The 27,356-nt window shown below is 37.9% G+C and overlaps 1 protein-coding gene and 1 long non-coding RNA gene across 4 annotated transcripts in view; one reads left to right on the forward strand and one right to left on the reverse strand.

Moving 5' to 3' along the window:
- Positions 1–252: 252 nt before the first annotated feature.
- Positions 253–27,326, forward strand: LOC135312658 (uncharacterized). Of its 3 annotated transcripts, none has more exons than XR_010372317.1 (7): positions 253–326; positions 5,398–5,690; positions 6,033–6,203; positions 17,174–17,372; positions 21,209–21,417; positions 23,412–23,507; positions 26,178–27,326. It is a non-coding gene; the product is annotated as an uncharacterized LOC135312658 (long non-coding RNA). The 3 variants fall into 3 exon arrangements; XR_010372318.1 differs by having other exon boundaries at positions 23,434–23,507; XR_010372316.1 differs by having other exon boundaries at positions 21,209–23,507.
- Positions 2,080–27,356, reverse strand: part of HCRTR2 (hypocretin receptor 2) — a 37,055-nt gene continuing 11,778 nt past the window's right edge. Inside the window, exons 2-8 of the mRNA XM_064447891.1 lie at positions 24,457–24,635; positions 22,733–22,976; positions 15,322–15,437; positions 9,724–9,944; positions 8,226–8,347; positions 6,923–7,123; positions 2,080–5,094 (exon numbers count right to left, since the gene is read on the reverse strand). Of these exons, the coding sequence (XP_064303961.1) occupies positions 4,901–5,094; positions 6,923–7,123; positions 8,226–8,347; positions 9,724–9,944; positions 15,322–15,437; positions 22,733–22,976; positions 24,457–24,635 (1,277 nt within the window). The 3' untranslated portion in view covers positions 2,080–4,900. The remainder of the gene's footprint in view (positions 5,095–6,922; positions 7,124–8,225; positions 8,348–9,723; positions 9,945–15,321; positions 15,438–22,732; positions 22,977–24,456; positions 24,636–27,356) is intronic.

Genomic DNA, 27,356 nt, shown 5'->3' on the forward strand with positions numbered 1-27,356 from the left:
CCCCGGCCCCGGCCCCGCCCCGGGAAAGCGCGGGAGGGGCCGGTCCGTCACCCTCCGCTGGAAACACCGTCCCTCGCCGCCCGCCGCTGCGGGTCAGGGGCCGCCGCTGGAGCTCCCCCCGCGCCCCCGCCCCGCCCGCTCCCGCCGCTCGCTTCCCGCCTTTTGCCACGCCCGTCGCGCTGGACTGCGCCTGGGGGAGGCGTGGGTCCGGGGCGTGCTCCGCGGCACCTGGCACCCCCCCTGCCTTCAGTTCCCACTCAGCAAGGCTTTGGGTGCTGCCTATAACCTCTCTGGAAAACGCCTGTTGCTGTGTCTGATCATCTTCTGTAAGCACTTTTCGATGCATTTGAGAAGGGAATTTCTTTCTTTTCATCGCAGGTGTGGAATAGGCTCGTGGTCTGTTAAGGAGAGACAGGAGCTATGGGGTGTGTTGGAGAGCAGAGCAGACGAATACGTAACTAGTCTGTAGCCTAGACACGTACTGGACTGTGGGTCTAATTTCAGGAGTTTCACTAAAATACATCAAAAACCAGTTTGCCACACAAAGCCAGCAGCTGACTTGGGTACTTAATAAAAAATAAATAAACTATAAATCATACAAGCACACACCTGCTGGCTTCACTGGATGCCCTTTGCTCTTGCTCTGGAAGCAGGAGTAAACAACAGATCCCTATTGATTTGTCCATGCTACTCATGAGTCTTGTTTTCGCAAGTTGGGTACCCCATACAGAACATTTTTAATTGGATTCGGTCCGTGAATGCTTAAAACAAAAAGACACCATAAAATTCAACCTTGCATATACTTTCTTATTTGTTTTACTCAGATTTTAACTTAGTTTTTTACATTCTTTATTTAAACTCTTAATGCCAACATTGCTAAATACTTAGGGTTTGGGTTTTTTTAAAGTGTATTCAATAAAATAAAATATTGTTTCATCCAATATATCCAACAGCCAGAAAAAAAACCCTTATTGTCAGGAAAAAGAAATAGCCTGAGATTAATATAACTTTAGCTGTGAGACAAGTTTTGGGTTGGAAGGCTACCTTTGCCTTGGCCTTAATCCACTGTAGCATGCAGCAGTAGGCTGTGATGCATCTTACAGTGAGGGCTGAGTTAAGCTAACGTTTAGTGTATTCTCCTTCCCATAATGCACTCTCCAGGTTAATCACAGGCATCAGTGTTGCTAACAGCAGAGAATGAGCTGGGGCCCTCCATGCAGTCCAGAAGAAAAGGGAAAAAAAGTCTTTTTGGCGTTTGAGTCGGGGAGAAAGTATCTTGCAGTCACTGTGACTGCAGGGCACAGGCTTAACACTACAGTGACAAGAGGAAAGGAATAGGAGGTCAGGATATCAGATCTCCAGGTCTGTGAAATATGTTGAGAGGCAAAGTACGAGACTGATAGTGGCACAACAGTTCATGTGTGCAGGAACAAATTTGTTGTGATCTAAACTCTGCGACTAATGACGCTGTGACCAAGCAGAAACAATGGCATGAGAACCTCATTTCTATGCTCCTGAGTTGCTAGTGGAAATATTAGGATACCTAGGCAGCTAGAGGGAGCAAAGCACAATTAAACTCAGCTTTCAGATGATTTTCAATATTTACAGACTCGATAAGAAATGCTCGTTCCTCACCTGGCCTTTTCTGATGGATAAGAAGCCCAGAAGCTTCTTTTAGATGCTTTAATTTCTGTCACATGCAAAAGGCATTAAATTCCATATTGCTTTTAAAATCTTACCCTGTCTTCTCACAGCCATTTCTATCTCCATTAATATCTACTGCTTACTATTGAGCTTATCTTTACTGAGAACTTACAGTGATTATTTTAATACAAACATAAACCCAGCTTGATAATATTTTGAATGTATCCAAATATTTGGATCATTCTGGAGTAAAAGGTCCTAGAACTGGCAAAAAACCCTTCACTACTTTACACAGGTAGACAACAGATTTTTAAATGTATATGAAGTTTTCTGACGAAACGGTGCCTGAAAACATATCTGAGCTAAAGAAGGAAATATCTCGGTATTTCTCAAATTTTGTAAAACTAAAGAAATAAATACATATGAATATTTTCATCAAAAAGATTTATTTCAAAAACCAGAACTTTTTTAATGAAAACTCTTTTCATCAAAATAACCAAATCCTTAGCTTGATAACCATATTTAACCGATCTTTAGCTTGATGACCATATTCTCTGGCAAGAATTAGTTAACACTTTCTACCTATCCTTAGAATATAAAATCTTAGACATTAACTCTGAATGTATCACTTGTGTTTCAAAGATATGCTACTTACTCAACAAAGATCTGGCCAGAGAAAAACCCAGAATCATGCGTCAACAAATGTCTCATCTTTTAGTTATATTCTCCACACAAAAAGTACTGTTAAAGTTATGGCTAAAAGAAATTCCTAGGAGTGCTGGAATACTTTAATTGTGGGGATCTAAATGAAAATAAGAAGAGAGAACAAAGAGAACAAACAAGAAATTTTGCTCTTACAAAAGAGAAAATTAAGGCCAGAACTTCAATTTCTGACATGGCACAGGAGACCTGCAGGAGCCAAAAGCTGCCAATGACCTTTAGTGGTGTTCTTACCTCAGATTAACTAACACAATTTATCCCCCTGGCATTAAGGTAGCAGCAAAAAGAAGACAATTTGTGTTGGCAAGTGGTATTCAACCCCCCTATAGAAAGATGCTACTTACACAGAGATCTTGCTCTCTCTTCAATGAAAAGCTAAAAATACATTTTCTGAAATGAAAGTAAAGTTTTGCAAAATTTTGTCATGATTGACATTTTTCAGCAGTGGGTTGAGGCAATATTTTATGGCGCTATTAAATGATTATGGATTATTGGATATGGATAATTATTTTGCTGCTAGATTATACTGGTTTTTAACTTTCTGACTTTTTATTTACTTATATCAAAACAAAAGAAAAAGTTAAGACTTTTCAAATTCCGTTCTCCCATTTCTGTAATGGAGCAGCTGTTTGTCCAATCATTTCAAGTTATATAAAAAAAATTATATCTTGTTTCTACACAGTTTAAGAATACTACATTTTCTGTGGCTGAAAAGCAAAAATACTCCTCTAATGGCAAAGAAATCACAACAGCTATGAAATCAAATCCTGCTGTACTTTCCACAGTTATTTGGGTTTTCTTTTCTTAGGGGAGACTAAGAAAAATAATTTCTTGAAATAACAATGACATAATACCTATACTCAGAAATTAAGCTTACACATAGGAATATAGGAATTCCTATGATTTTATTTGATGTTTAAACATTCTTTCCATTTAGGCATTTCTCCTTATTCTTTTTTAATAGAAAAAGAATCTTCTCCTTTTACATTTTTAATAGAAAAAGGAAATTTCCATCTACAAGCAAATGCAAAATTTCTTCTCTCACTTTACACCAGTGTAAACTAGGAGTAATTGCAACAATGTCAAGTAAAACAGCTGTTGGGGAAGGCTAACGCATAAAGTGATTAAGCACTTCATAAAACTATAGCTGTCATGACAGACAGTACATCGCATGACATTCAGTCAAAGTAAAACCTAGGAAAAATATTTACATAAGTTAATCAAATAACACCTTGCCTATGAACAGTTGGCTTTTCAGAAACATGAACGTGTGAGAATGTCCGCTTTCTACGTCAAGCCCTTTTTACTGAAAAAGAAATCCTCCCTCCTGTCTTACCCTTCCTTTTGAAAAATCTTAACTGAAATGCAAGAATAGTGCCACAGGGAGATTGTAGCTGAGGTTCATATAGATTAGCCTCTTTCTAACCAATAGGCCACGTTCTCTAGTAGACTAAGTCTCCGGTGACACGCCACCTTCGTTCTTTCAGAAGAAAAATTACAATGCATGGTAGGAAGCCCCAGGCCAGGGATCTTATGCCATAAATGGGAAACGGATAAATGAGTTCTTGACCTACTGGTCCAAAGAGATACCTCCTCTATAATTTCCAGAGAGAAACATCTTTTTTTATTTGTTGAAAAGTCAACATTTTCTTGGCATAGAAATCTGTTGTTTCTGTAGTGTTAAATGGCAGCTGAGAGGGAAATCGTGAAAGCAAGCAAGATAACCAATGTTTTCTATTTTAAAGATCCTCAGAGGTCTTCTGGAGCAACACTTGCAGACATTACAGACTGAAATGAGCTACCAAAGTTAAAATGTCCTGTCCTTCAGGGGTGCTGAGACTTGTTATTCCTATTGGCCTGAGTAGGAATTAATTTTGAGCTTATAGCACCTTTGAGTATCACATAAGTTTTATTTAAGAAGTTACTCTTTAGGCACTCGAGTCTGAAGAAAAAAAATAATTGGCTATTTAATCTTATGAAAGAATCTTATGAAAACATGTGTGACTTGCAGCACTTTGGGTTCACATCTTAGAGGCATGCCTGTGCTTAGAAAAGTAGCCTGGAATCTCCCCGAATCATTCTGAAGTGAAAGTTCCACAATGAACATAGATTTTACTACAAGTGAATTATCAGAAAAAGAAGTACAAAGTAATTCCAGAATATCACTAGTGCATAAGTAAGCATTCCTTGTAAATAGGTCACTCATTTATAGAAACAGGATATAAATAAATGATGTTTGAGACTTCTTTCAAATACTTAAAGATCTTTATATGATACATCTGAGATCATTCCACAGCATCTAAAATATATAAAAATAAATATCTACAGTATTTACAAAGTATGATACAATCCAATCTTTAAAAAGTCTTGTAAAGACATGTTCTTTAGCTCATACTGAGGTAAGTAGGTTTCTGTAAGACTGAGAGGAAATAGGAGAGGCAGTCGTTTTGAAGGAATCCCTTTGTCCAGTTGTAGTCTGTAACCCAGCTAAAAGCATGTGCCATTCTCTGGTGGTCTTACATGTACTGAGCCAAAGTCATCCTTGCTGTAACTCCATCGAGGTAAGTTTAGTTATGCTAGGGACAAACTTGTCCCACTCTACACTCTCTGTGTTGCCAGTGTCTTCTGCAGAACCCCTCACAGCTGCATCTAAATTTGAAGTCATGCTCATCCCTGGTATGTGGAGATGCAGTTCTACTGATTTCAATGGGCTGAGTGTAGCTGGGATACCTGTAAGATAAAATAAGGATTTTAAGATGATTTTGCTGTTTGTATGAGGTAGCTGACTGGCTCACATTGTGATGGTCACTCTCTGAACACTATGGAGGGAGGTGATGATCTATTAACAAAACAGTCTGCCAGAAAATGTTCCAAATTGCTCTTGCAAATTTTAAGCAAAGACTTCTTGACTGAAGTCTGAGGGGATTTCTGACGCATAAACCTTGATTTTCTTACTTTTAAACATTTTTAATGTGTTCCACTACTTATTTAATACACATTATTTGGTAAATTGCCCTGTGGTTTCTTATCCAGATGCTACGGTGACCAGCAGAGCACTACAGCTTCCTGTGTACAAGTCAATCGTCGAATCATAGAATGGTTTGGGTTGGAAGAGACCTGTAAGGATCGTCTAGTCCAACCCCCCCTGCCATGAGCACAGGACAGGCAGGGAGAAGTGAGTGATGACAAACAATCAGTATAGAGTAAAACATCATCCACAGCCACACTGTCATCTGGGTTTCATGGCTGTAACCTTGCTTGTGCCTTACCTATAGGAATGGCAACACTACTGGAGAAGTAAATGAAAAGAACAGACTTCTTCAGAGGTAATTTATTTACTTCTTTTTAGATATGTATTTTAGTAACAGATTAGCTGTCCTTGGAGATACCAGTTTGTTACCAATATATGGCTTATATAACCCTAGCTTCTAGTTTCTGAGGTAACTTTAGACAACTAATGTTCACACCCCTAGAAGAGGGGTGATGAATCCTGTATTTGCAGTCCCTTGCAACGTCCTGCTGGGATATAACATATAATGTTATGAGAAATACCAAATAATAAGTTATATGCCATTTTCCATCTATTCACAAACCTAGGGAATTGCACAATCATTTTAGAGTTTACCCAGAATTGGGAAAGCTTAAACAACTTCTGCCTTTCATTTCAGACTGTGGTCATTTGTTCATCAACCTGCATTGGAGAAAAATCAAGAGTGGCTTCCCAGCTGTTCCTGAATACACACAATAACCCACTCAAGAGGAAGAAGATCAGAAAACATGAGAAAATAAATTAATGTGAATTTCTTATTTGATCAGCCCACCTCACACCAGAATGCATGGTAAGCAGATCAATTGAAATAGTCAAGGACATTCAGATGGTTCAATCTGTACACCCAATTTGGGTTATAATATTTGTTATAAAGTAGACCACAGCTTCAGAGAATTAGCTCTGAGTAGAATATAGCTGTTTATAAACACAGTACAACTCCAGGGAAAATTATTTTCATACTTTCAGGTACCTGTTCTTTATTCACTTAGGAGTCTAAAGAAAGTAGGGATCCAAAGAAAATATTTATATAAAATATGATTACCTTACCTTCCCCCCAGTTGCAATTCAACTTTTGAAATAAATGAGGTGGAATTTTGCTTCATCAGTATATAACCAAAGTTGTACCACATTCTATAAAATATTTCCTGTAAGTTACTTTTCTTACATTTTGCTTAGCCATTGCTTTTACAGTAGAAGGTGTTCCAGGAATACAATCACTTTTTGGATTACAACTCCCTCAGTGTTTCAAGGAAAAAGCACTAAGCATGTAACACATACCGTAAAGCAGGCACTTGAAACCAAGCATTTAAGAGCTCTCACTTGTTATTTGCATAACAAATGCAAACAAATGCAAAATGCATAACATTTGCAGTTCTTAATTGGAAACACCCTTCTCTCATTGCACTGTGTTCGGATTCAAATATTGTTTTATGCACAATTAAATTTTACTTCCACAGCATCAAAAGACATAGGGACAAGTATACTACCACTGGGTAATATGTGCAGTACCATTTGCTGGAAGGGTGTTTATGTTGGTCAACACAACGTGCTCTGAAAGTTTTGAAACATTATCAAAATTGCTGATCTGGGTGGTCAAGGATTTCCGACTCTCTGTACTGGCACGACCTCTGGTGAGCCGTTCATCATGATGACTGCAAATGCCAAAGATGCAACAAGAAAATGCTGCTTTAAATTCTTCTCTAAATTTCCCTGTCAACCACAAAAAAGACTAATGAAAAATTGTACTATAAACTGTTTCAACAAAATTCATATGTTAGAAAAAAGCAGCTATGTAGAGCAAAATTAACTCAAAACACCCAGATGCTCTTCTAATGCTGAAGTAGGAAATCACAATTTCAATATCTTGGAGAAAGACAGAAAAAATAAAACGTCTGTAAGAATATATGTGAGGTATGGTATGAAACCTAAACTATTCTTGGCTAGACAGAATGGACAAATTAGAATGATTTATGAAATCCTGTCATGGGTAGTCTGGTGATTAATAACATATCTAACAAAAACAAAAAATTGAGCAACCTTAGGCTTAAATGACTGAATTATTACTTGACATGTGAAATGAGAGGGCATGGCTAATTTCTATTTCATCTTGAATACATTTTAAAAGAAGATTCAAAGTGGTCGACAGTCTGCTTTTGGGGCTCAGAATAACTTTTTCAAATCATCCTCATGCTACACACCACAAAAAAAAGCTACAGTGGGGAAATACGTAGTGAGGATCAACAGACTTTTTTCTCCCCATATTTAGCTGTAATACCACCAGTTTAGGTCCTGATTCTGCTGTCTACAGCCAAATAAGACAAATACGAACTAAGTCAAATCTATACTAGTAAATAAATGGCATCCTGGCTGTTTCTTTGGCCTTGAACCTAGTTGGCACAGACTGGTCATGCAATTACTATTAAAGACTCACACCCTCCAGAACCCAACACCTGCTTATAAAATGGCAACTGAGGACAGCCCCTGGCCTGTGCTACCTCCCAGACAGTATCGAGGGAGTGTTTAGGGGATGGTAGTCGTTTCAGACCGAAGTCATGCCAAGGACTTCTCTAACAAATTAATGGCATGGACAGTCAAATTCAAGCACTTGGACTCAGGCCCTGGCACTGTTTAGTTTAGTTATAGGTAGATAGGCTGAAGGTAATGGGATACTTCATGCAATTTGTTCCAAGAAGAGGATCTAGCTCCCACCGGAGGTGCTGGGCTGATGTTACACAGTCATTAATCTTATTTGCTATGGCTCATTACATTCAAACTATACATTAAACTTGAATTCTATGTAACTGTAACTTACCACTGAGGAAGTTATAAATAATAGGATTGGCTGCACTGTTTGCGTATACAAGCCAGTGTGAGAACGTGAACCAAGCATATACAGTTTCTCTGTCATCAGCATGATTAAACATCCCAAAAACCCTATAGAAAAAGAAAAGCAAACCTGAAAGATGGCAAAATTAGAAAAGGATTTGGCAATTTCTAGACTAATTTTATCTCTGATGACCTATTTGCAGTGTCACAGAAAAGCTGATATAACAGTGCTCGCTTTCTTGAGCAAACAGAGTCCTCTCCCCATCCCTCAGCCTCCTGTCTTGGTGGTTTAGCACAACAGAGGCCATCAATACCTTACTTTGCAATGGTGCAGGTGTGTGACTTTTCTGCTAAGTAACCGGTCAGCTGGTGTCAGATAAGTCAAGAAATGAAGGGAAAAGATGCTTTTGACCTATTCACGTCATTGAGGTTCCTGACTTTAGGACCACTTTCAAATAAACAGGGGCACTAGAATTGGAAAAGTGCTGGAATGGCCCCAAAACTGAGGCCACAGTAGCAGCTTCTCTCATCCAGAGAAACCTGCTTTGCCCAGATTCCTTACACCTAACTTCTGCCATTTAAGTGAAAATCTAAATATGGGCCTACTCTGCTATTGCAGTTGATGCAGCCTCTGTAGTTCCTCTGTGGTTCAGATAGGCCTGAACTGCCTTCTTGAAACACTTCTTTCTCTCCACATTGCCTACCAAGGGAACTGAGGATGAAAAGTAATTGAATTAGTCCTCAGGAAAATGCCAGAATTGAGTGGGATGTGTTTAAGCCTTCTTAACCAATTCAAAACTATTCATTAAAAACTGAAATGTTCATCACACACCAATAAAAGGCTGGTTATTTTTTAGGATATTCAAATCTTCTGCTATATGTCATTATTCATCGGTATTCCAGAGGTCTCAAGAGATATAATTATATAAAAGCCTTAGCCTGTCAGGCACTCTACAAAAAACAGAGTGTAAACAATTGTGTCTCAAATGAACAGGAGAGAAAAGTGTAGATAAGTAAAGCAAAGCTTCATAGGCTAACTAAAGGATTAGCCTGAGGTCTCAAAATTATATGTGACGGGGCTTGGGTTTGAACCCAGCGTTTCACAATCTCTAGGCCCAAGCCACAACAGGACACTTTCCTGCAAACCTTCTGCTTTAGGTAAATGCACTTCCATGGGTGCATTTACAGCAAACAAGCTGTAATCCCATGTGAATGACAGATTTTAATGAGGAGATAGGCTAGATGATTTTCATGAGGAAGAGCTTTCTAATAAGTGTTCCACAGTCTGGCCTTTAGTTTAAACACTACAGATAGGTTAGATATGTTTTTTCTTGCAAGTGTATGATTATTTTCAATTTCTTTATCATTAAATAAGCAAGCTTCTCCTTCAAAAGTATCTGCCAGAATAAGAGGAATTTAGTAACAGAGGATTGGTTTTGGACAGGAAGCTTTATCAAGCGTTTATATTTTGGGATAAACTTTACCTTTTCAAGACATTGAGGATGCTAATTGGTAGATAGCAAAGTGCAAAAACCAGGAGGACGACCATTAGCATACGTGCTGTTTTCCTTCTTGCACGAATCTGTTTTATTTCAGCTGCCACAGCGCTAATCTTTGACTTTGTTGATTGTCCAAGCCCTCGGGGCTGTGCTGAGGACTGCAGAGACTTCCATTTTTTCTGAACAACAGAAGAAGTTCCTGGGATCTAAGAAAGACAAAATAAGGGGCACTTTCTAGCACTGCAGGTAGCTGTAACAAGAAAAATAGACGTGTTGACATACACAGTGTAAGCGAAGTATTCTTTTTTGTTAAATTAATTTGATTAATTGTAGCCAGAAGGAAAAAAATGGATTTCAGACACACTTGAACGTCTGCATAAAAATTTGTGGTTTATCCGAATATATCAACTGATACATTAAAATTGCCTTTACTTCCCAAATCACTTGCCTTGCTTGTCTCTTCAGACTATCACACTTACCAACCTTACTACTGCAATTATGTCGCTATAAAGTTCTACATTAAATGTTTTCTTGTATGCAGAGTAGTTTATCCCATTAATATGCTTCTAAGTTGAGATACTAAGCAGCTTTTCAGTGTTGGAAAACAAGGATGTAAAGCCTATGGTTTGAAGCACCAAAAAACTTCCAAATATGCAATCTAGATGACAATGAAGCAGCTGAAGAAACCACAGCTGAAGTTTGGATCTCCCTGCAAAGCGCTTTAACGCTGAATGTATATAAAGTGATGAACAGAGGGGAATCATGGAAGAGTGCCAAGACATAGGAAGAGTTAGGTTAACAAAAGACACCTTGCAATATGTGGGTAGATCTGGCACGATGCTATTAAAAAATTTCTTGGGTTTTGTTTTGTGTGCCTTCACATAAGCCAAGCCAAATAAAGCAATTTTGCTTCAGTTCTTCAAAATTATTTCCTGCCTGCAGCAAAATGTGAAAGACTACAGATGGCAAGGACTTTCTCAGAGAACTCTATTGCAATGACATTTATAATGTTTTCAGTGTTATACATTGTGAAAACCTTTGGGTAGAAATATAGCTTTATTCACGCATAGTGCAATTTTCTGCAGGGTGACTAGTCTCATGAGTGTAAAATAATGCATGTTTAAAAGTATCTGCACAACTCAAGTTGTCTATTGTAACATTTTAAAAACTAGGGCTTATCCACATACACTGACCAGAAGAGAATGAAATTTTGGATATTTATTTCAGAAAAAAAGTAAGCTAAAATGGGAACACTTGTCCTAAAATAAAAGCATGCACATTCAAAATTGTTCTGAAAGAGCTGTTATGCTGGGTTTGGGGTGGGTTTTTTTTGTGAATTGTTTCCTTGCACAGACAAGCCCTTAATTTAGCATTTATGTACATTATCAAATCTGATTTACAGCTTTTGGAATGTTTTGGCAAAGTTGTGTTGTAATGAACACAAAATCAATGAAGCAGAATGGGGGATACATTGTAACATTTATTTTTTACTAATGTCTCTACAGACATAAAGCAAAAAAACCTCCTTGCACTTACTTGTACTGCGGGTTCCCAATCATTCAGCTGAAATCAGCAGTATCATTTTCAAACCTGGACATGTCTGTCCTACTGCTAGGGATTTACCCTACTTAGCTGTGGGGTGTAGGACTGCAATGTGTCTTTGCCATGCACTACTGAGATAATACGCTGCCTAAGATACTGATTCTGGCTTATCAGGGGTGCTTTGATATTCTGTTCTTCTAACATCGAAGCAGAAGCTTTTCTTTCCTTTTCAGTCATACTGAGTTACCATATTGTAGCAAGAACTGGAGATGGAAGCAGAGAAATTCAGCCAAATCTCTCCCTCCTGATTATGCCAAAAATTCACTTGAAGAAATCAGTGACCAGCTTCCATGGTAGCTAGATGCAATTTAGATGAAGAGAAACATTATCTTGGCTCAAAACTGTGAATGGCTATTTCTGCAGAAGTGTTAGACATGACTGTGTACGTGGTTTGTACCTGTGTGTGCAGGTAAAGGGTCTTTGCTGGTATTTAAGCAGTCTTCAACATCAAGAGGTGACCAAAGGTAGGACTGTACAGTCTTACAGTACTATATCTTAAATTGCTAAATCTTCAGGAGTTTGTGCTGAGAACCTTTTTAAAAAGCCCTATTTTCCTCTGTCTTTACTAGGCATACATCTGGGCTTTGCTACTGTTACACCAATAGGCAATAATGCAGCAAGAATTTTATCAGGAAAAAAAGAGAAGAGCTATATACCCACAGATGCATAGCTGAACCAGTACCATCTAAGGAGCATAACACTTCAGGAAAGTGTGTGTGTGTATACAGAAACATTTACAAAGATGCACTTACGTAAACACACTTGCATGTATTACAAGTAATAGGGTGAGAGGAAGTGGACTCAAGTTATGCCTGGGGAGGTTTAGATTAGATATTAATTAAAATGTCTTCACCAGAAGGGTTGTTGAGGTTTGGAACAGGCTCCCCAGGGAAGTGGGTATGCCACCATCCATGGGGGTATTTAAAAGATGTGTATATGTGGTGCTTAGGGACATGGTTTAGTGGTGGACTTGGCAGTGTTAGGTTTATGGTTGGATTCAATGATCTTAAGGGTCTTTTCCAACCTAAATGATTCTGTGATTACATATGTACAAGTATACCCATGCCAGCGTAACGCATATATTTGCTCTTCAGTAACAAGTCAGTCATAGTTATAAATGTGGACAACTGGTGTAATTCCAATGATTCACTAAAAGCCCACTAGCTACGTCCCAACAGGTACTAAAAGCTGCAGTTATTTTCTTATGCACCTTTTCTCCATCCCCTCAAATTATTATCAAGAGGTTTATAACCAAAGGAAAATTCTCCAAATGTAATAACGAATCACAAAGTTTGGAAGGGTATATTTCAGCTGCCAAAATGAAAATGCATTCCTAATTATTAATATGAGGAAGTTTTAGTGTCAATGCATTTGGACAGCAGTAAATCAAAGTATACATTATGGAATTTGATAATACAAATTATGTATCAACACTTTGATCATAAGTCCATTCAGCCCTATTTATTTGTTCAGAAATTACTTTTAGTCTACTTAAAATCCACAAGAGAACGTAGCCTTCTAAGTCACTGCTTCCTTCCTAATAATTAAAACAAATTATTCAAAATCCCTGGTATTTGTAGCATGATTGTTCTTGTCTTTACAAAGATGAATCATTAATTCAAGGATTGTAAAGGTTATATTCAAGGATCTTGAAAGACACAATCAGTAATTTTAAGAGCTGTTGCACAAAGCACAATAAGGGTAGCTTGTAAATCTATCTTACCTTTAGTCATCTGAAAATCTGCATGCACAACACACTCCATTTTAAAAAAGAACCTTAGAAAAAGTGTAAGGCATAGAAAGGATCTACTGTTTGCTGTGTTTTCTCTGTCACGTATGTCTGGAAGGCTCATGGTACCTTGCAACAGGGTCACTATATTTAACTGAAGTTCTGGTAAGCAGCATGATTTCTTAATTGAAACTATTATCAAATAATACATTTAGAGCACTGCATTCATTTGCTCTACATGGCTGATTATGGCACACCTGCTGCCCTTAGAAAAATGCCTGATGTCTGCAGCCAAGACACAGTTGACAATAGATGTGCACTGGCTTTAATTTCACTTACTGCAGCCTCTTATACGTATACACGCTATCATCTACGCTAGCAAAAGAGACATCTGTAATTTCACATCATTGATAGCACTAAGCCTGTAGGGGTATTTGTCTTTCTGCTGCTGAAAAAAAGGATCATCCTGACCTTGTCAGCATGCCAGATGTATAGGGAGAAGTAATACTGTGAAGAAGAAATAGGGCAGCTAATACGATTGGGGGAAAAAAAGCCCCAACAAAACAGATTGGTTTCCAGAAATTCAACTTCTGCTCGGAATCTGAACTAGCATTTTCAAGCTATGTGCAGGTTAAAAACAATTGCTTTGCATTCATTTAATCAATGGACAGTTTAAGAGAATAGATAGATTTTAAAGAGAGTACGGAAGTGAAGGTTAAGAAGGAATATGGTGACAAGGTAATTGGGTGCTACCGGACAGATAACTATTCAGAAATGCAAAGCATCTTAGAGCTGTGTTAGACTGACTTAATTTCAAAACTAACCAAGCAAAGCCTTTTTTCTGGTGAAGAGTCCCCTCCAATTGTAAAGATTAAATTTTACCTTCAAACTGTCCTGTTATTTAATCTTATAAATGTAAGAAATTAGAAGTAAAAATAATAATTTAAAGATAAACAGCAACTCTGGTTTAACCTAATCTGATTAGAAGTGAGAATAATTGTTATTATGCTGTATGGATGATAACTAATTGCCTTAAAGCAGATTTGGTTTGTCCTATATTTTAGTTATTTGCAAGAGATATGTTTTGTCAGTATAAGATTTGATTTTTACTTTTAACAAACATATTTTTAGAAGTCTAAAGTCTACTTGTGAATTCTCTGATGGATCAATTTGAACTGAATGAAAAACACTCCTGACGTGGCAGATATTATGCCCTGGCCAGGACAACCTCGAATTTGAATGGTGTCAGACATAACGGTGACAGAGAAATGATTCATGCCCATATCTTGATGTCAACCATTCTTAGAGCCATTTGAGAGGACATGCCTTCAACGGGATGTGTTTATTGTGCTTTACAGAATGACAGGGCAGAGGGTGGCGGAGGACTACAGCCATAGATAAGTCCTGGACAAAGCAGAAGACATCAGAAAGAACCGTAGACTGATGTACGGCACATTACAGTTCACACCCAGAAAATGACCCTCAAGCTGACACCACTTTGAATTGTTGGAGGGGCAAAAATGTTCCTGAGAAAATTCACATAATTTTTGCCACTTCAGTTCAAATATTCTTTGTGTGTGTTTGCTTGCTTGGGGTTTTTTGTTTAGTATTTCTGTTTTCTCTCCTGTATTTTTAATTTGAAGCCTGAAAAAACAGATGTTCACATCAGAAATCATTTGTCAGTAATTCACATCAAACAGCCAGCTTCACATCAGGCAATTCCAGTCTCACAGTTCTAAAAGCTGGACTTTCTAGACTAACTTTTGTGCAGATTGGACCTGCTATGAGCCTGTGACTGCAGAATGAAAAATAAAAATAAAAAATCGTACAGACTGCTAACAAAATGAGAAAGTCAATCCTAACTTTTGACTGCTACAGGAGATTTTAGCGGAATAAACAAGGTCACCTAAGGTATTTTTGGTAAGCATTTCGGATACAATGGGAGAGATCTTTCTTCTGCCTATACTCAGTCTTTCTGTTGCCTTTTTCTCCCCTTCTTTCCCTCTAAGCCCTTCATAGACATGAGCAAGAAGGGGGATACATTCAGCCTGACTGTCTTCATTTTTTAATGCGTCTTAGTGCTTATCCAAGGAAACTGTAAGCCAGCAGTGTCACTGAACCTAGTTACAGTGATGGGTGTAAAAATCCAAGTCCTAAGTGACAACAGGGAGTATATAGAGAAGAAGGTTGTACATAGGAATCTACACATAGTAACAACAGCAAGCAAATAGGGCTAGTGTTAGGTGACTTACCTGGCGACACCACAGCTTTCGAAATATTTGCAAATAGGCCAACACCATAAGACACAGTGGTGCCATGTATGTCACCAGAAAAAAGCATGTGTGATACATTTTGGGGTAAACCTCAGCTGGAAAGATAATTCAAATAGGAAAAGTGCATTTAATTATACATATATTTCAAAATCACTTTAAGCAAAATTATTTATATAGATATACATGTGTTTTTCAAACATAATCGGTTATAATGGAAGATGTATCCAATAATATTACGGTCAGGACTGATTTTTTAATCACTTCTACATACATACTGTTTCTATTATAAACGTGCTTTTATCTCAAGCATCTCTCATATCACATTATTGCTTTCATATCATATTATCACTTTAGGTATGAAGTCTTCAGAAGTTTTGCTTTTTATTAAATCGGTGAAAGAAAATGTCATTATCTAACAATAACTAATTATCCAACCTACCTCATCTTTGACGTATCTAACAGGTTGTGTAACTGTCTTTAGTTTTAATTCTCCAAAGGCTACTATGTATCCCTGAATAAATTGCACAGTGTCTCATCTATAGACCGAGAATGTAGACTACAGCACAGAGGATGCTGATGGGAGGAGGGACAGACATTTCTTAAATCACTTTTTGGTGGCAGAATAAACATGATAAAAACTCTGTGACTTATTATTATGGTTACATTTTAAAAAATAGAATTAATTCAGTCAATTACTCTAAACTTAGGAAATTTCCAAGATTATTTTTGACTCAGCTTTAATGATAATGAGTTTGCTACCATTGTGTTCTAGTTTCCTGTGTATCTCTTTTCAAAAGACAATTTAGCAATGTTATTTGCTTAGAGATAAACATCTTGTGTTTTAAGAACGTTGCATCATAAGCTTCATTGTTAGATTATAGCAAAATGTGCAGTGTGTGCCTGAAAAACTTGCTTTCGCTTTTGTAACATCAAATGTAGTTTGGCATTACCAAATGTTGATATTAATTACAACCTAATGTTCATGGATGGGCCCAGAAAAGGAACTAACATTATGGAGAGTGACAATAAGTAGCAGAAGAGAAACTGTGCCCTTCATGAGCAGTTAGATTGCATGGTAATCCTAAGCATTGCATTTTTTCTACAGTAAAGAAGGAATGTTTACGTGAATTTCCAGAATTTCCAAATGTTTCAGGATGAGAAGATCTGCAACTGAAAGTCTGTATTGATTGTAGTGTTAATTAAAAAAAAAAAAAAAAGAAAGAAAAAGGGAGTTGCATGAGATCAAAACATTGGTGAGTCAAACTTATTTTCTGCCTCTCAAAGTGACTGAGATTGTGGACCCTATCAACAGGTCCTTTTGCAAGCCAGAAGAATCCCTGAGTGTTTGATTAGACAAGGAGATACAAAGACTTGGCCCATAAATCTCACAGCAGGGAGGAGTACACCATCATGTTAATTCTGGGCTTACCCCCAAACCCAGACTTGAGTAATATCACACTCAGTGTTGGGCCTGAAAGCACCAGCTGGTTTACCAGTCAGAAAAACCTCAGTATCAGGGAAACAGAAACTTGCCATAGCAAAATTGAGCCCATGTTCACTGCTAGTAAAGGTAATAAAGACGTTGCCACTGACATTTGACAGCTTTGATGGATCAGGTTTAAAAAAAAATCAGATGAGCAGCATTTGGCTCCTTACTTGCTCTAAGACCCTGTAGCAAAACAACTTACCAACTCTTAACTAGCAGCTGCAGCTACTAGCTCTTGTTAGCATCCCTGGGGGAGGCAGACCATTTGGGGCAGGGTTTTTATAACTGGTGATAAACTGGGTTTGTATATTGACTGATGATCTCAAACTTGTTTTTGCATTCCAGAAAATGTAGCCTCACAGCAGTCCTGACAGCCAGGGAAATACCAACGTGCATGCTTCACAGGTGGGGAGATTAAGGAGAAACTGGAGGCACGTGACTTACTGGGATCACAGAAGGTCAGACCTGAAAGTACATTCTTTCTGCTCAGAAGGAGGTGCCACCTGCCTCATCAGTGCTCTGCAGGCTGCCAGGCCCCTTTCAGGTAGAAGGACGGTACATATATAAAAGGCCATCTGGAGTTTATGGCTTCCAATTTAGCATTCCAAGTAAAGTAAAACATTAAATTAGAGCCTAGCTATCTACAAAGAGCTGACGGACCAGGTTGGAGGAAGATCCTCACACTTGCCTTTGAAGTTTAGCCACCTGGAAAGTGCCAGCTGCTAAACATCAAAGGAAACCTGTCCCTCCTCCACCCAGGGCAAAGTCCTTTGTAGAACTTTTCCCTAAGAAGCATGACTCTGTTTATCTTCTCAAGCCAAAGGAAAGCTTTAAAGCGCTTTGACAATCACAGCAGCAAGAGGGAGGAAGGGCTGGTTTGGGATACTGTTCATTTATCAAGTGAGTGAGTTCCAGGCTCCTTGAATGAGAACATCAATCAGTCTGGTCCTGGTCAGCTGCCTGACTGGGATTGCTGAACCTCTTACTGCTAAGCAGAAGAGGAGAAAAGTGTCTTTGCCTTCCATGGTCACTTAATGGGCTTCAAGACAGGGGGAGATCATTCTTAGCTGGAATAACCATCTCTTTACGAAGAAATTAATGTTCTCACATCACTGGCCACTATTCTACTGAAAAGAGTGAAGGGGACAAAAAGCACACATGTGGTCGCGGGGATTGGACTGGGGTGAGATTGGCATTCCTATTCAGCACTGGTCATACAGTATAATTACGCCACCTGATAAAGAATCAGTGTACTAAACCAAGCCTTCTTCTGTCTGCTGCAGGGGTTATTAAAATAATTTTAAACTTTTCTAAAACTTCCTTCTTGGCACTGTGTTCCAGTCCTGGACTGTTGTTCAATGAAATGAGGTAGAAGACTGAAACTACAGCTTCTGTATTTTTGCCAGAATTTTACTGTTTTTGTGTAAATACGTATAAACATACATGTATACATATACATATGTATACAAACTGAACAACCCAGACTCAATAGGTTTTGATTTGTCTAACAAATGAAATATTCCCTTAAGCCAGAGGTGCATAATGAAATTTGTACTCTTGACAGCTAAGAATAGAGAAAAACAACACGACTATCAAGTTTGTTGGGCACCAGTAGAGAGTTCCCAGGTCTCCTAGTCTCAGGAAGATACCTGTGGCGTTTTGGAGTTACCAATATGAAGAAGCAATGCAGCTAAAAGAGTATACTTTTAGAATAAAGCTTAATAAATAGGGTTGTTAGGAAATGGGTGCCCATAGTAGAGAAAATTCGACTCCACAACACAGTCCTTTCCAAACTATGTTCCTATGTCAGAGTACCTACAGCTAGCTAATACTAAAATTACATCTTCAAACCTGATATTTTATGCTCGAGTTATCAATTCACAGTAACACCAAGCATAACTTGAAAATTAGCAATATTCTGACTTCTTTCTGCGTTAAAATGTCCCCAAGTTTTTCCTTAAATTCTGAACACTTCGATAAACAGGATGTATAAACCTTTGTGTAATAATGCAGTTTCCAGCTATTTGTTTCCCAGAATTAAGACAATATGGTTTTGTACTATTTTATGAGTAGTCTAAGAGGAAATGGAACCTAAAGTCTTCCCTTTGTTTCCATTCAACCATGTAGTTTTGGGAAAGGATTATCTCCATATTCTTTCTATCATTTGCAAAAGGGTTGGCTAATGCACTTTGGCTAACACTCTTCACGAACAGCTCTATGAGAATGTATTTAGCTGACTTGGACACATGGTGAACTCATTTTAATATACGTTTCTTTTATTTTGGCACTTTATCATCAAATTCAGCACATAGCAATTACAGACTTTTACAGAAGTGTGGCCAACACTGGCTCCTTAAGTGAGCCTGCATAGGTCACATGTTGGATCCTTCTGCATTCCCAAATAAAATATTGTTATTAGACAGTACTCGGAATGAAAAACCCTGAGCCTAGAATTGGCAATGAATTTTATATTCAGGAATGCCAGAAGCAATTAAAAAGAAATTGAGCCCTGTTTTAGGCTGAACTACTGCTCCATTTGCAGTCACTGGCAGCTCTCCAACAGCATGCTTGAAATCTTGTTAGTCAGGGTGGCCACTGTTTGTTCATCACTAAGGAGCCCAAGTGTCACAGTGCTGATCAGCCCTTCCTTCCAGACACTCACCACACTTGTATGGATTTCAGCAGCTGGACCTAAGACTGGGTAGGGTACAGTGCTGTCTCCTGCTTTGGCATCTCTGACATTTTCCTGGACATGGCTTCCCGTTAGTCCTCCATAACACCTCATGTTTCAGTGGCCCTGAGTTCCCAGAATTAGAACAGACTTCCAAAACCCTTTGGAAAGCGTTATTAAGCACCCCCTTTTTGCAGTCTCAACCTTGTCAATTCACAGTTTAACATCGTTGGGACATACTGTGTACGTGAGGCTCTGCAAAGATTTTATCAGACGTACCCTTATTTTAGACAGCATAAATTCTATGCAGTTCTAAACAAAGCAGTGAACACCCAAATATAATCTCTTTCCTCTAAATTGACTCCCCTGTAGGATTTGCTGAGGATCTCTTGAATGTTTGCAGTATCTGCATCTCCACTTTCTCTTTGCAAATATAGCTTATTTATAGCAACGTGGATTTCTTACTCCTTCAACGTCCTCCTAGTTAGCTTTCTTTGACCCTCGATATTCCCATAGTCAAAACAGGTAAAACAAAATCCAACAAAAATGCAACTATTTTCTTTGAAAATATTAGCTCTTTATTCCTTCTTCTGGCCTCAAGGCTCACCAGTCTTTTCAAACTGCTGCTCAGTTATCCATGTTCATTTGTTCTGCTGTTCGGGGGCCTTTGTGATTTCAAACCCTGGTTTTCAGTAGAAAAACTGCATCTTCTATGCTTTGGCCCAACTCAGTGTCCTTAGACGTTTTCAGTTGAATGGAAATTATTTGTAGCTAATGACACTCTATTCTCCATAGTCTGAAAGGGATGTTAAGGTGGGTGTGTGTATATATATATAAAAAATATATGCATTTTATTTTATCCTCATTGACAATATACAATTAACTCTACATTTACTCAGTAATTCCATGATTTGAGCAACCTACTTGTAACTTAACACATAGAAAGGTTTTTCTCTCAAGTTGTTATGGCATGTTATTAACAGAAAGTGGAGAGGATTATTTTTTATGGATAGCTGAAATGCACCAACAGGATAACTAGGAATGACATTGCATTGTCATTAGAAGAATAATTCCTTAAAAAGGCAACAGGATAAAAATAAGATTGTAATCTTTCAGTGGAATGAAAACCTAATTTCAGAAAACTTCTAACATATTTTTAATGTAAAATTATGTTCATTTCATGCTCAATATAAATGGAAAGAAAAGAAAACACCCAAACCAGAATCATTTTGGAGTGTTTGCACTTCATTTCTGAAGCCACACCCAAAAAGAACTTAATTCTATGCACCAGTACTTGCCTTTGTATTTGGTACTTTGCCCCTTTCTACCTCTCCAAACATCCAAGTGAAGGCTCACAGCATAACCTGAAGATCGATAGATTTCATTTGGGACAAAAACACTCCATAGGCATAAAGTCTTGCAGAGGTTTTTTTTTCTTTTATATAATGGGTGCTTCAACTCAGGCATATCTGCGGGCTGCAAGTACTTCAGTGCAGCACTGAACGAGGCGCACTCTTTAAAATAGTTCCAAGGCTCCTATGGACTCTGTAGTTCAAAAGCAACACTTTCCTGTTGGCAATCAAAAAGTGGCCAATGCAGATCTGGAAATTTTGAGAGTGCATTCCCTGATGAAATCTTCTCCTGGCTTCCTAATTAATTAACTACATCATTTTAACTTCCCAGGTTGATTAAAAGTTTCTTTGCTGCAGATCTAACCTTGAAGTGATGAAGGCATGGATAATTAGTTCTGCAGCCAAAATGAGTGGACACAAAGTGTACTTGGAGCAAATGCTGTGAAAGAAAATATTCACATAAATACTGCAGCATCCAGCAGCAGACTGGGATACAAAATTGCTCACAGATGAAGAAAGAATACTAGCAGTAAAGAGCAGATGTGTCCTCTCCAAAGAAACAGCAAGTATAATACTCACAACTTATCAGAGACTTTCCTAACCTACAGACTTTCAGCACATCTTTGCCTGCAATGAATGCCAGCTAGGCAATGGCCATCTCTGCCCCTTTTCCCTGTCCTAGAGGACTAACTGGGGTGAAGGAGATAAAGCACAAGGAATGTGATAGCCACTGTCGTCTTATTAATCCCCCAGTGGCCCTGCAGAGGCTGTTAGCAGGGGAGGAACTTCCAAAACAGCACATAGAAAAGTCCTCAGCAGTTCAAGCTGCTTAAGCTAATTTATCATCATAATTAAGTACAGGTGATCCAGTTGTATTTTATCTTAATTGTTCACAGGACTGGAATCTTCTTCTGCAGAGACAGCTCTGGGAGAGAATCTGTGTTTTAGTCTGACTCTAGGCTATTAAACAGGCACCTTTTAGTTATATGTTTTGGCAAACTTGGCTGTATTTTCCTTTGTGTGAATAATGGTATTACTGATGGTCATTATATCCAGTGTCAGAGTCACAGCATGTAACTCATACACACTATTAGCACTGGAGTTATGCCAAGGCCCACCAGAGTTGAGTCTTAACCGTTCAGGTGGGTGGCTAACATCACTTGCTGTGAACGGAGACAAAATAGAAGTAGTTACTCCCTGGCAACACTTAAGGCTTCTTAAAGCTGAATTAAAATACAGAACAAGTCAGATTCAAAGTTAATCTGGAAAGGCAGAATTACACTTCTTGGACAGAATAATTTGTAACTGATTACATTTACAGAGTTATTTAAATGATCTTGTCCATGACAAATTTCAAATTGTAGACTAACTCGCTACCACGTATCGATGACACCTCTGTAAATTCTGTAATGACATGCAATTTGCATTGAAGTCCCAGGAGATACCTATAAAGACTAGTCAAATATCAGCAATTAGCAGAGCAATATATCAGGTAAAGAGAAATTCTGTTCTCGTGTAGCTATTTCTTAAGGCTAAATACTGAAGTCTTTGTAAACCTGCAATGTCCATCGATCACAGAATTATATAAGCATAAGCATTTAAGGGTGGGAACATTTCTGCCCTCTGGGAAACATTAACACGGTCAAGACACAAGCCAGCCTCATTCATTTAAACTTGGTTTCAAATGTACTTCAAGCCTTAGCAATACAAAAGAAAATAGGATTTCGCAGTATTTGAAAAACGGTAGTTCTAGGAAAGCTTATATAATTAAGAACATTTTGTGATATGTTTATACAACTTGACTGCGTATTAATAAGTCCTGATATTTTTATTACTTAACAGCAGTACGAATTCAGTCTTTATGGTCAATGACACACTCACCTCCCCAGTGCTCGTCACACACTGTGAACAAGGTGGTTTTATTGGCTAATCCTGGGAACACACTGCTGCACTCCATAACAATAGCCTGAGGAATCATTATGATGCAGGACACAATCCAGATAATTATAATGCTGTTCCTTGCTCGCTTGGCTGTGCTTTTAAACATCAAAGGGTGACAAATTGCATACCATCGATCCAAAGCAATGCAGCTGAGTGTCAGTACAGACACAGAGACTGAAACTGTCTAAAGAAAAGGAAATATTATGTAAGTGTAAATTTAATTTTTTCAGAACTTTAAAAATTATTTATTGCTATTTTTCCCAGTTTTAAAAATTATTTTTAAACATACTTAGCTCTTTATCTGCAATTATTAAATAGACATTATTCCCAGAAAAAGACTCCTTTTAAAATCACTTCTTACAGAATTACAACAGCTATCTTCATCTGCTCTAGTCCCACTAGAATCAACAGGACAATTCACAGATTAGGATGCTACCCAAACTGAGTAGGTGTAGCAAGGTCACGTTCTGAAAGAGCAAATTTTTGCAACAGAATTTGTAAAACTTTATTTGAAAAACTACTTTTAAAACATTAGACAACTAGACTTTAGACAACTAATCTTTTTTTCTTTGTGTAACAATTTTCTTTGTCTGTTTTCTATGTTATATTTGGATACTAGTACCATCATTTTGCCTTTCCAGTGTTCACAGGAACAATGGAAATTCAGGGTCTCATGAAAAAGAAACCCAGCAACAATCAGCTTAAGGCAGACTAAGTTATTTTGCCTTTTATTCACTGTAGGCAATAACCTATCGCTTTGGTTTTACTCTTTCACTCTGTACACTAGGTGATCATTTAATGTTCTCTTCAGATCTTCTTCCGCTGGAATGGAGGCCTTGAGAAAAAAAATGCATGATTTTGATTGTATTGAGTAGAGGACATAACTATTGGAGAATTGTTGCCCTTGACAATGTGGCTCTTCAGCCATACAGGTCTCTGCTGAAAATATAAATTGTGCGGGAGGCACAGTTCTGATCACCTGCATACATTCAGAGTTCCGCTTAATTCTTTTGATTTATAGTGTCTGAAAGGCCAAGCACTTGTCATTCTAGTATGGCCAGTCAGTTCATCTATCCAGCTATTCTTAGAAAAGGTATTTGTCAATCATTTTGATGCAAATGATCTCATAGCTAATAAGTCCACTGGCAAATTAGTGCTGGCAATTATTGCTTAAGGCAGGAAATCTGATCAGCTCCCAGTGAACCTGGAAACTTTGACTATTTCTAAAGAATGCAAAGTAAGTCACTAAACACATAGAAAAGCCCAGACTCCCTTCAGAAGTTCGGATTCTCTGTCCTGGACACTTGTGTAGCTGTTTAGGTCCACAGACACTGAGTATAAATGACTGTAATTCTATTTATAGACATTTTTATTGCTTTATATCCTTTCTGAACTATTAAAAAAGATCACAAAAAGTGAAGAGCATCAGACAAATGTTCCAGAAAGTGTATTGCCCAAGAGCAACAATCAGACAGACCAACATTTATTAGCCATAAACACATTCACAAGCAGAACAGTCCATTAATCCCCAGCAAGTGCCCTGAGATACCTACCTCAGTAGCAGGGATAGACTTCCATCAGATTATCAGTATTAGGAAGATGCAATTGTTCTTTGTCTTTTTCATAACATGGGTAATGTGTACACAAACACAGTAAAATAATACCTGTAAGTAGGGAATCACTTTGCAGAGGGACTGCCCAAAGAACCACGTTTCTGTGATGTCCACTACTAAAGTTGCTGGAAGACAAGTAATTGTGACCAGAATGTCAGCCAGAGAAAGATTCACTATGAAATAGTTGGTAACTGTCCGCATGTGATGGTTCTTCCACACTGCAATGCAAACTGAATTTGGAAAGACATGTTAGTGAGGTGGAAATGGCTTAGGGAATGCTTCAACAGGAAAACACTTGGCTTTGCTGAATTAAGGAAATGTTTGTGTCCGCTGTTTAACACAGAATATCTGAATATGTAGCTCAATGCATGAACCACATGTTTTCTTTTAGAGTGGCAACAAGAGGGTACATGTAGAGAGAATCTTAGTACACAAAGAATAGCTTTCCATAGACCACAGCATGGGAAATAATCTGATATATAAAGCAGCTTATTTTCCTGCTAGTTTATCTTCACTAACTATTCACACAACTATCTTTGTGACTGTTTTAATCCACGGGCTTTAGTCTACAGCAATTCATATCTACATTTGTAAGAGTTTATATTTTTCTTACGATAGCATGACGCTTAATTCAGATTTCTACCTCCCACAATCTTGTAAACTGTAAACAATCATTTTATAAAAAGTCTTTCTGGGCATAATATATCTGTTGTATCTGCAGACAATCCGTAACAGTTGTCTGGGTAACTGTGATTTGAGGTGAGTAAATAAAGCTAGTTTTTGCAGTATTAAGTGCTACCCATTTAAAATGTGGTATAGTTTTGATGACGATTGCTGTGATCAAAAGCATCATCTAGCAGGCACTTTACAAGACGTGCCTTTAAAGCTCATTTTATACCTTTTCTTTTCTCTCTTCAATTTGAAAGGCTTTTAGAAATGAGGCAAATCAGTCCTTTAATGTAGTTGCACTGAAGTCATAAGCTAGTACATTAAAAATGTCAAAACTGAGTCTGAGAAACTAGTCTAAAACCCTGAGAAATTACATCAATCAACAGCTGTTGAATGTTTTAGATTCAGTCACCAAAAACTTTTTAAAAACTGATGCACGAAATATTCCATAAACACCACAACACTTCTTGTAAGAAAACAATTCATTGCACATCAAAGGTTCTTCTCCTGTAAACAATAATTCATCCATCATGCAAATCCAGATGAAGATTCAAAGTCTCCTTAATCTGTCAGGATATAGCACTGTGCTTAATTTAGATATATTAAACAGACCACAGAATGCTAAATAATAGAATTAGAAGGGTCCTCAAGAGGTTGTCCAAATCTAAAATGGAATCAGCAAGAGTTAAGCCATTCTCTTACTAAACCAGCTAAAACAGCTGGAAAAAAATACACAGACTTTAAGGCACATAAGCTTTTGAGATCAGATGCTTCTCTAGATCCTAAGAAGGATGGTGTGCCTGTAAGCTTGCGTCCATCTTCCAGCTGCATCAGTTGATCTAATAAAATATATTACTTCATTCCACAACTGTTGTCTTGCTTAAGTCTCTAGACCAGCACAACCACAGCAAGACTACCACTAAGCCATTGCTGCCAAGTTTGTATTTTGAAGTTTGTTACATTTGAAGAGAACATGCCTCTCTCAAATGTGTTGCAGTGTTTAACTATCTTCCCTATTTTAAAAAAAACAACAAACTTCTAATGCCTAACCTACCATTCTTTTGCTGCTATTTATATCACTTTTTTTCCCTGACAACAGGCAGAAGGAAGAAGAGTTTTTCCCTGCAGTAATGTTTCACCTATGTAAAGATCATTATTACACCTTTCCTCAGTTTTGTTTTTGGACTGTGCACCTCCAGAAGTCTTTATCTTTTACTGCTGGTCATTTCTAGAACTTCTACAACTATCCTTGTTGCTGTTATCTGGACACTCTTCAGATGGGATTGCACCTTTGTTGTCAGAGTGGCATACTCCTTCAAGACCTCACTAGAGCTTTAAAAGGAGCTGAGATTGGAGCACTTCTTCTGGAGGGCTATGTTTAGACATTTAGAGGTAATTTAGGACAAAGAGAGAGGGAGAGGCCAGGTGGCCTTCGTTTCTCTAAGAAGAGGTGATTTTATCAACTACCTTTTTAGGATGTAGGCTTCCAAATTTAATATAAAACCTCTGTTGTGCCACAATAGATGTCCTTCATATCTTTTAATGGGTTGCAGACATGACTCCAAATTCTAAAGCTTGTATGAATTTAATCTTCGATATATACCTATCACATGCAATTCAAAACCCCTCCACAAAGCTTTTCATTGTTCTTGGACTGTTTTTGGAGAGAATCTCCCACCTTATCCATTTCTTCTATTGTTTTCTCCCTGGATATAGAATTTCAGGTTCTCTTAACTGTGGCCTCAGATATCTGAAAGGCAAGGCTTATAAATCAAAACCTTACAAGAAACATATTTATCATATTTACTCCCCATTTGGGTGATTGAAGTTACCTACTGAAGTTATTATTTCTGTAGCCCTGCATGATAATTACAACATAACTATCCAGAGCGTTAGCATTGTCACTTGGTACATGGCATTACTACAGTTATAACTTACATTGTGGCAATGCAGAGGCAGCACCTAACAGGGAAGATAATACATTGCTGCCCCTCTGGAATGTTGCTTGTAGTTGGAAATGCAATGCTGAGGAAAAAAAAAACCTGCAAAAGCCATTTCACTTTCAATTTTAACACTTTGGGCTTTTATTTATGGCTTCTTCTTTGTCCTGAATGCAATTCATACTGGAAGTATGGTCCTGTCTTGTACTCAGGCAAAAGTTAATATTAAGTGGCAATGATTTCTGTACTTTTTATTTCTTTTATTATTAGGAAAAAGTTAAATAAAATGTTTTAAATGTCAGCAGTCAGCTACTTTGTTCTCATGCTATGGTTTCTACAGTC

This window comes from Phalacrocorax carbo, chromosome 3 (genome assembly GCF_963921805.1).
Source record: "Phalacrocorax carbo chromosome 3, bPhaCar2.1, whole genome shotgun sequence".
Lineage (NCBI taxonomy): Eukaryota > Metazoa > Chordata > Aves > Suliformes > Phalacrocoracidae > Phalacrocorax > Phalacrocorax carbo.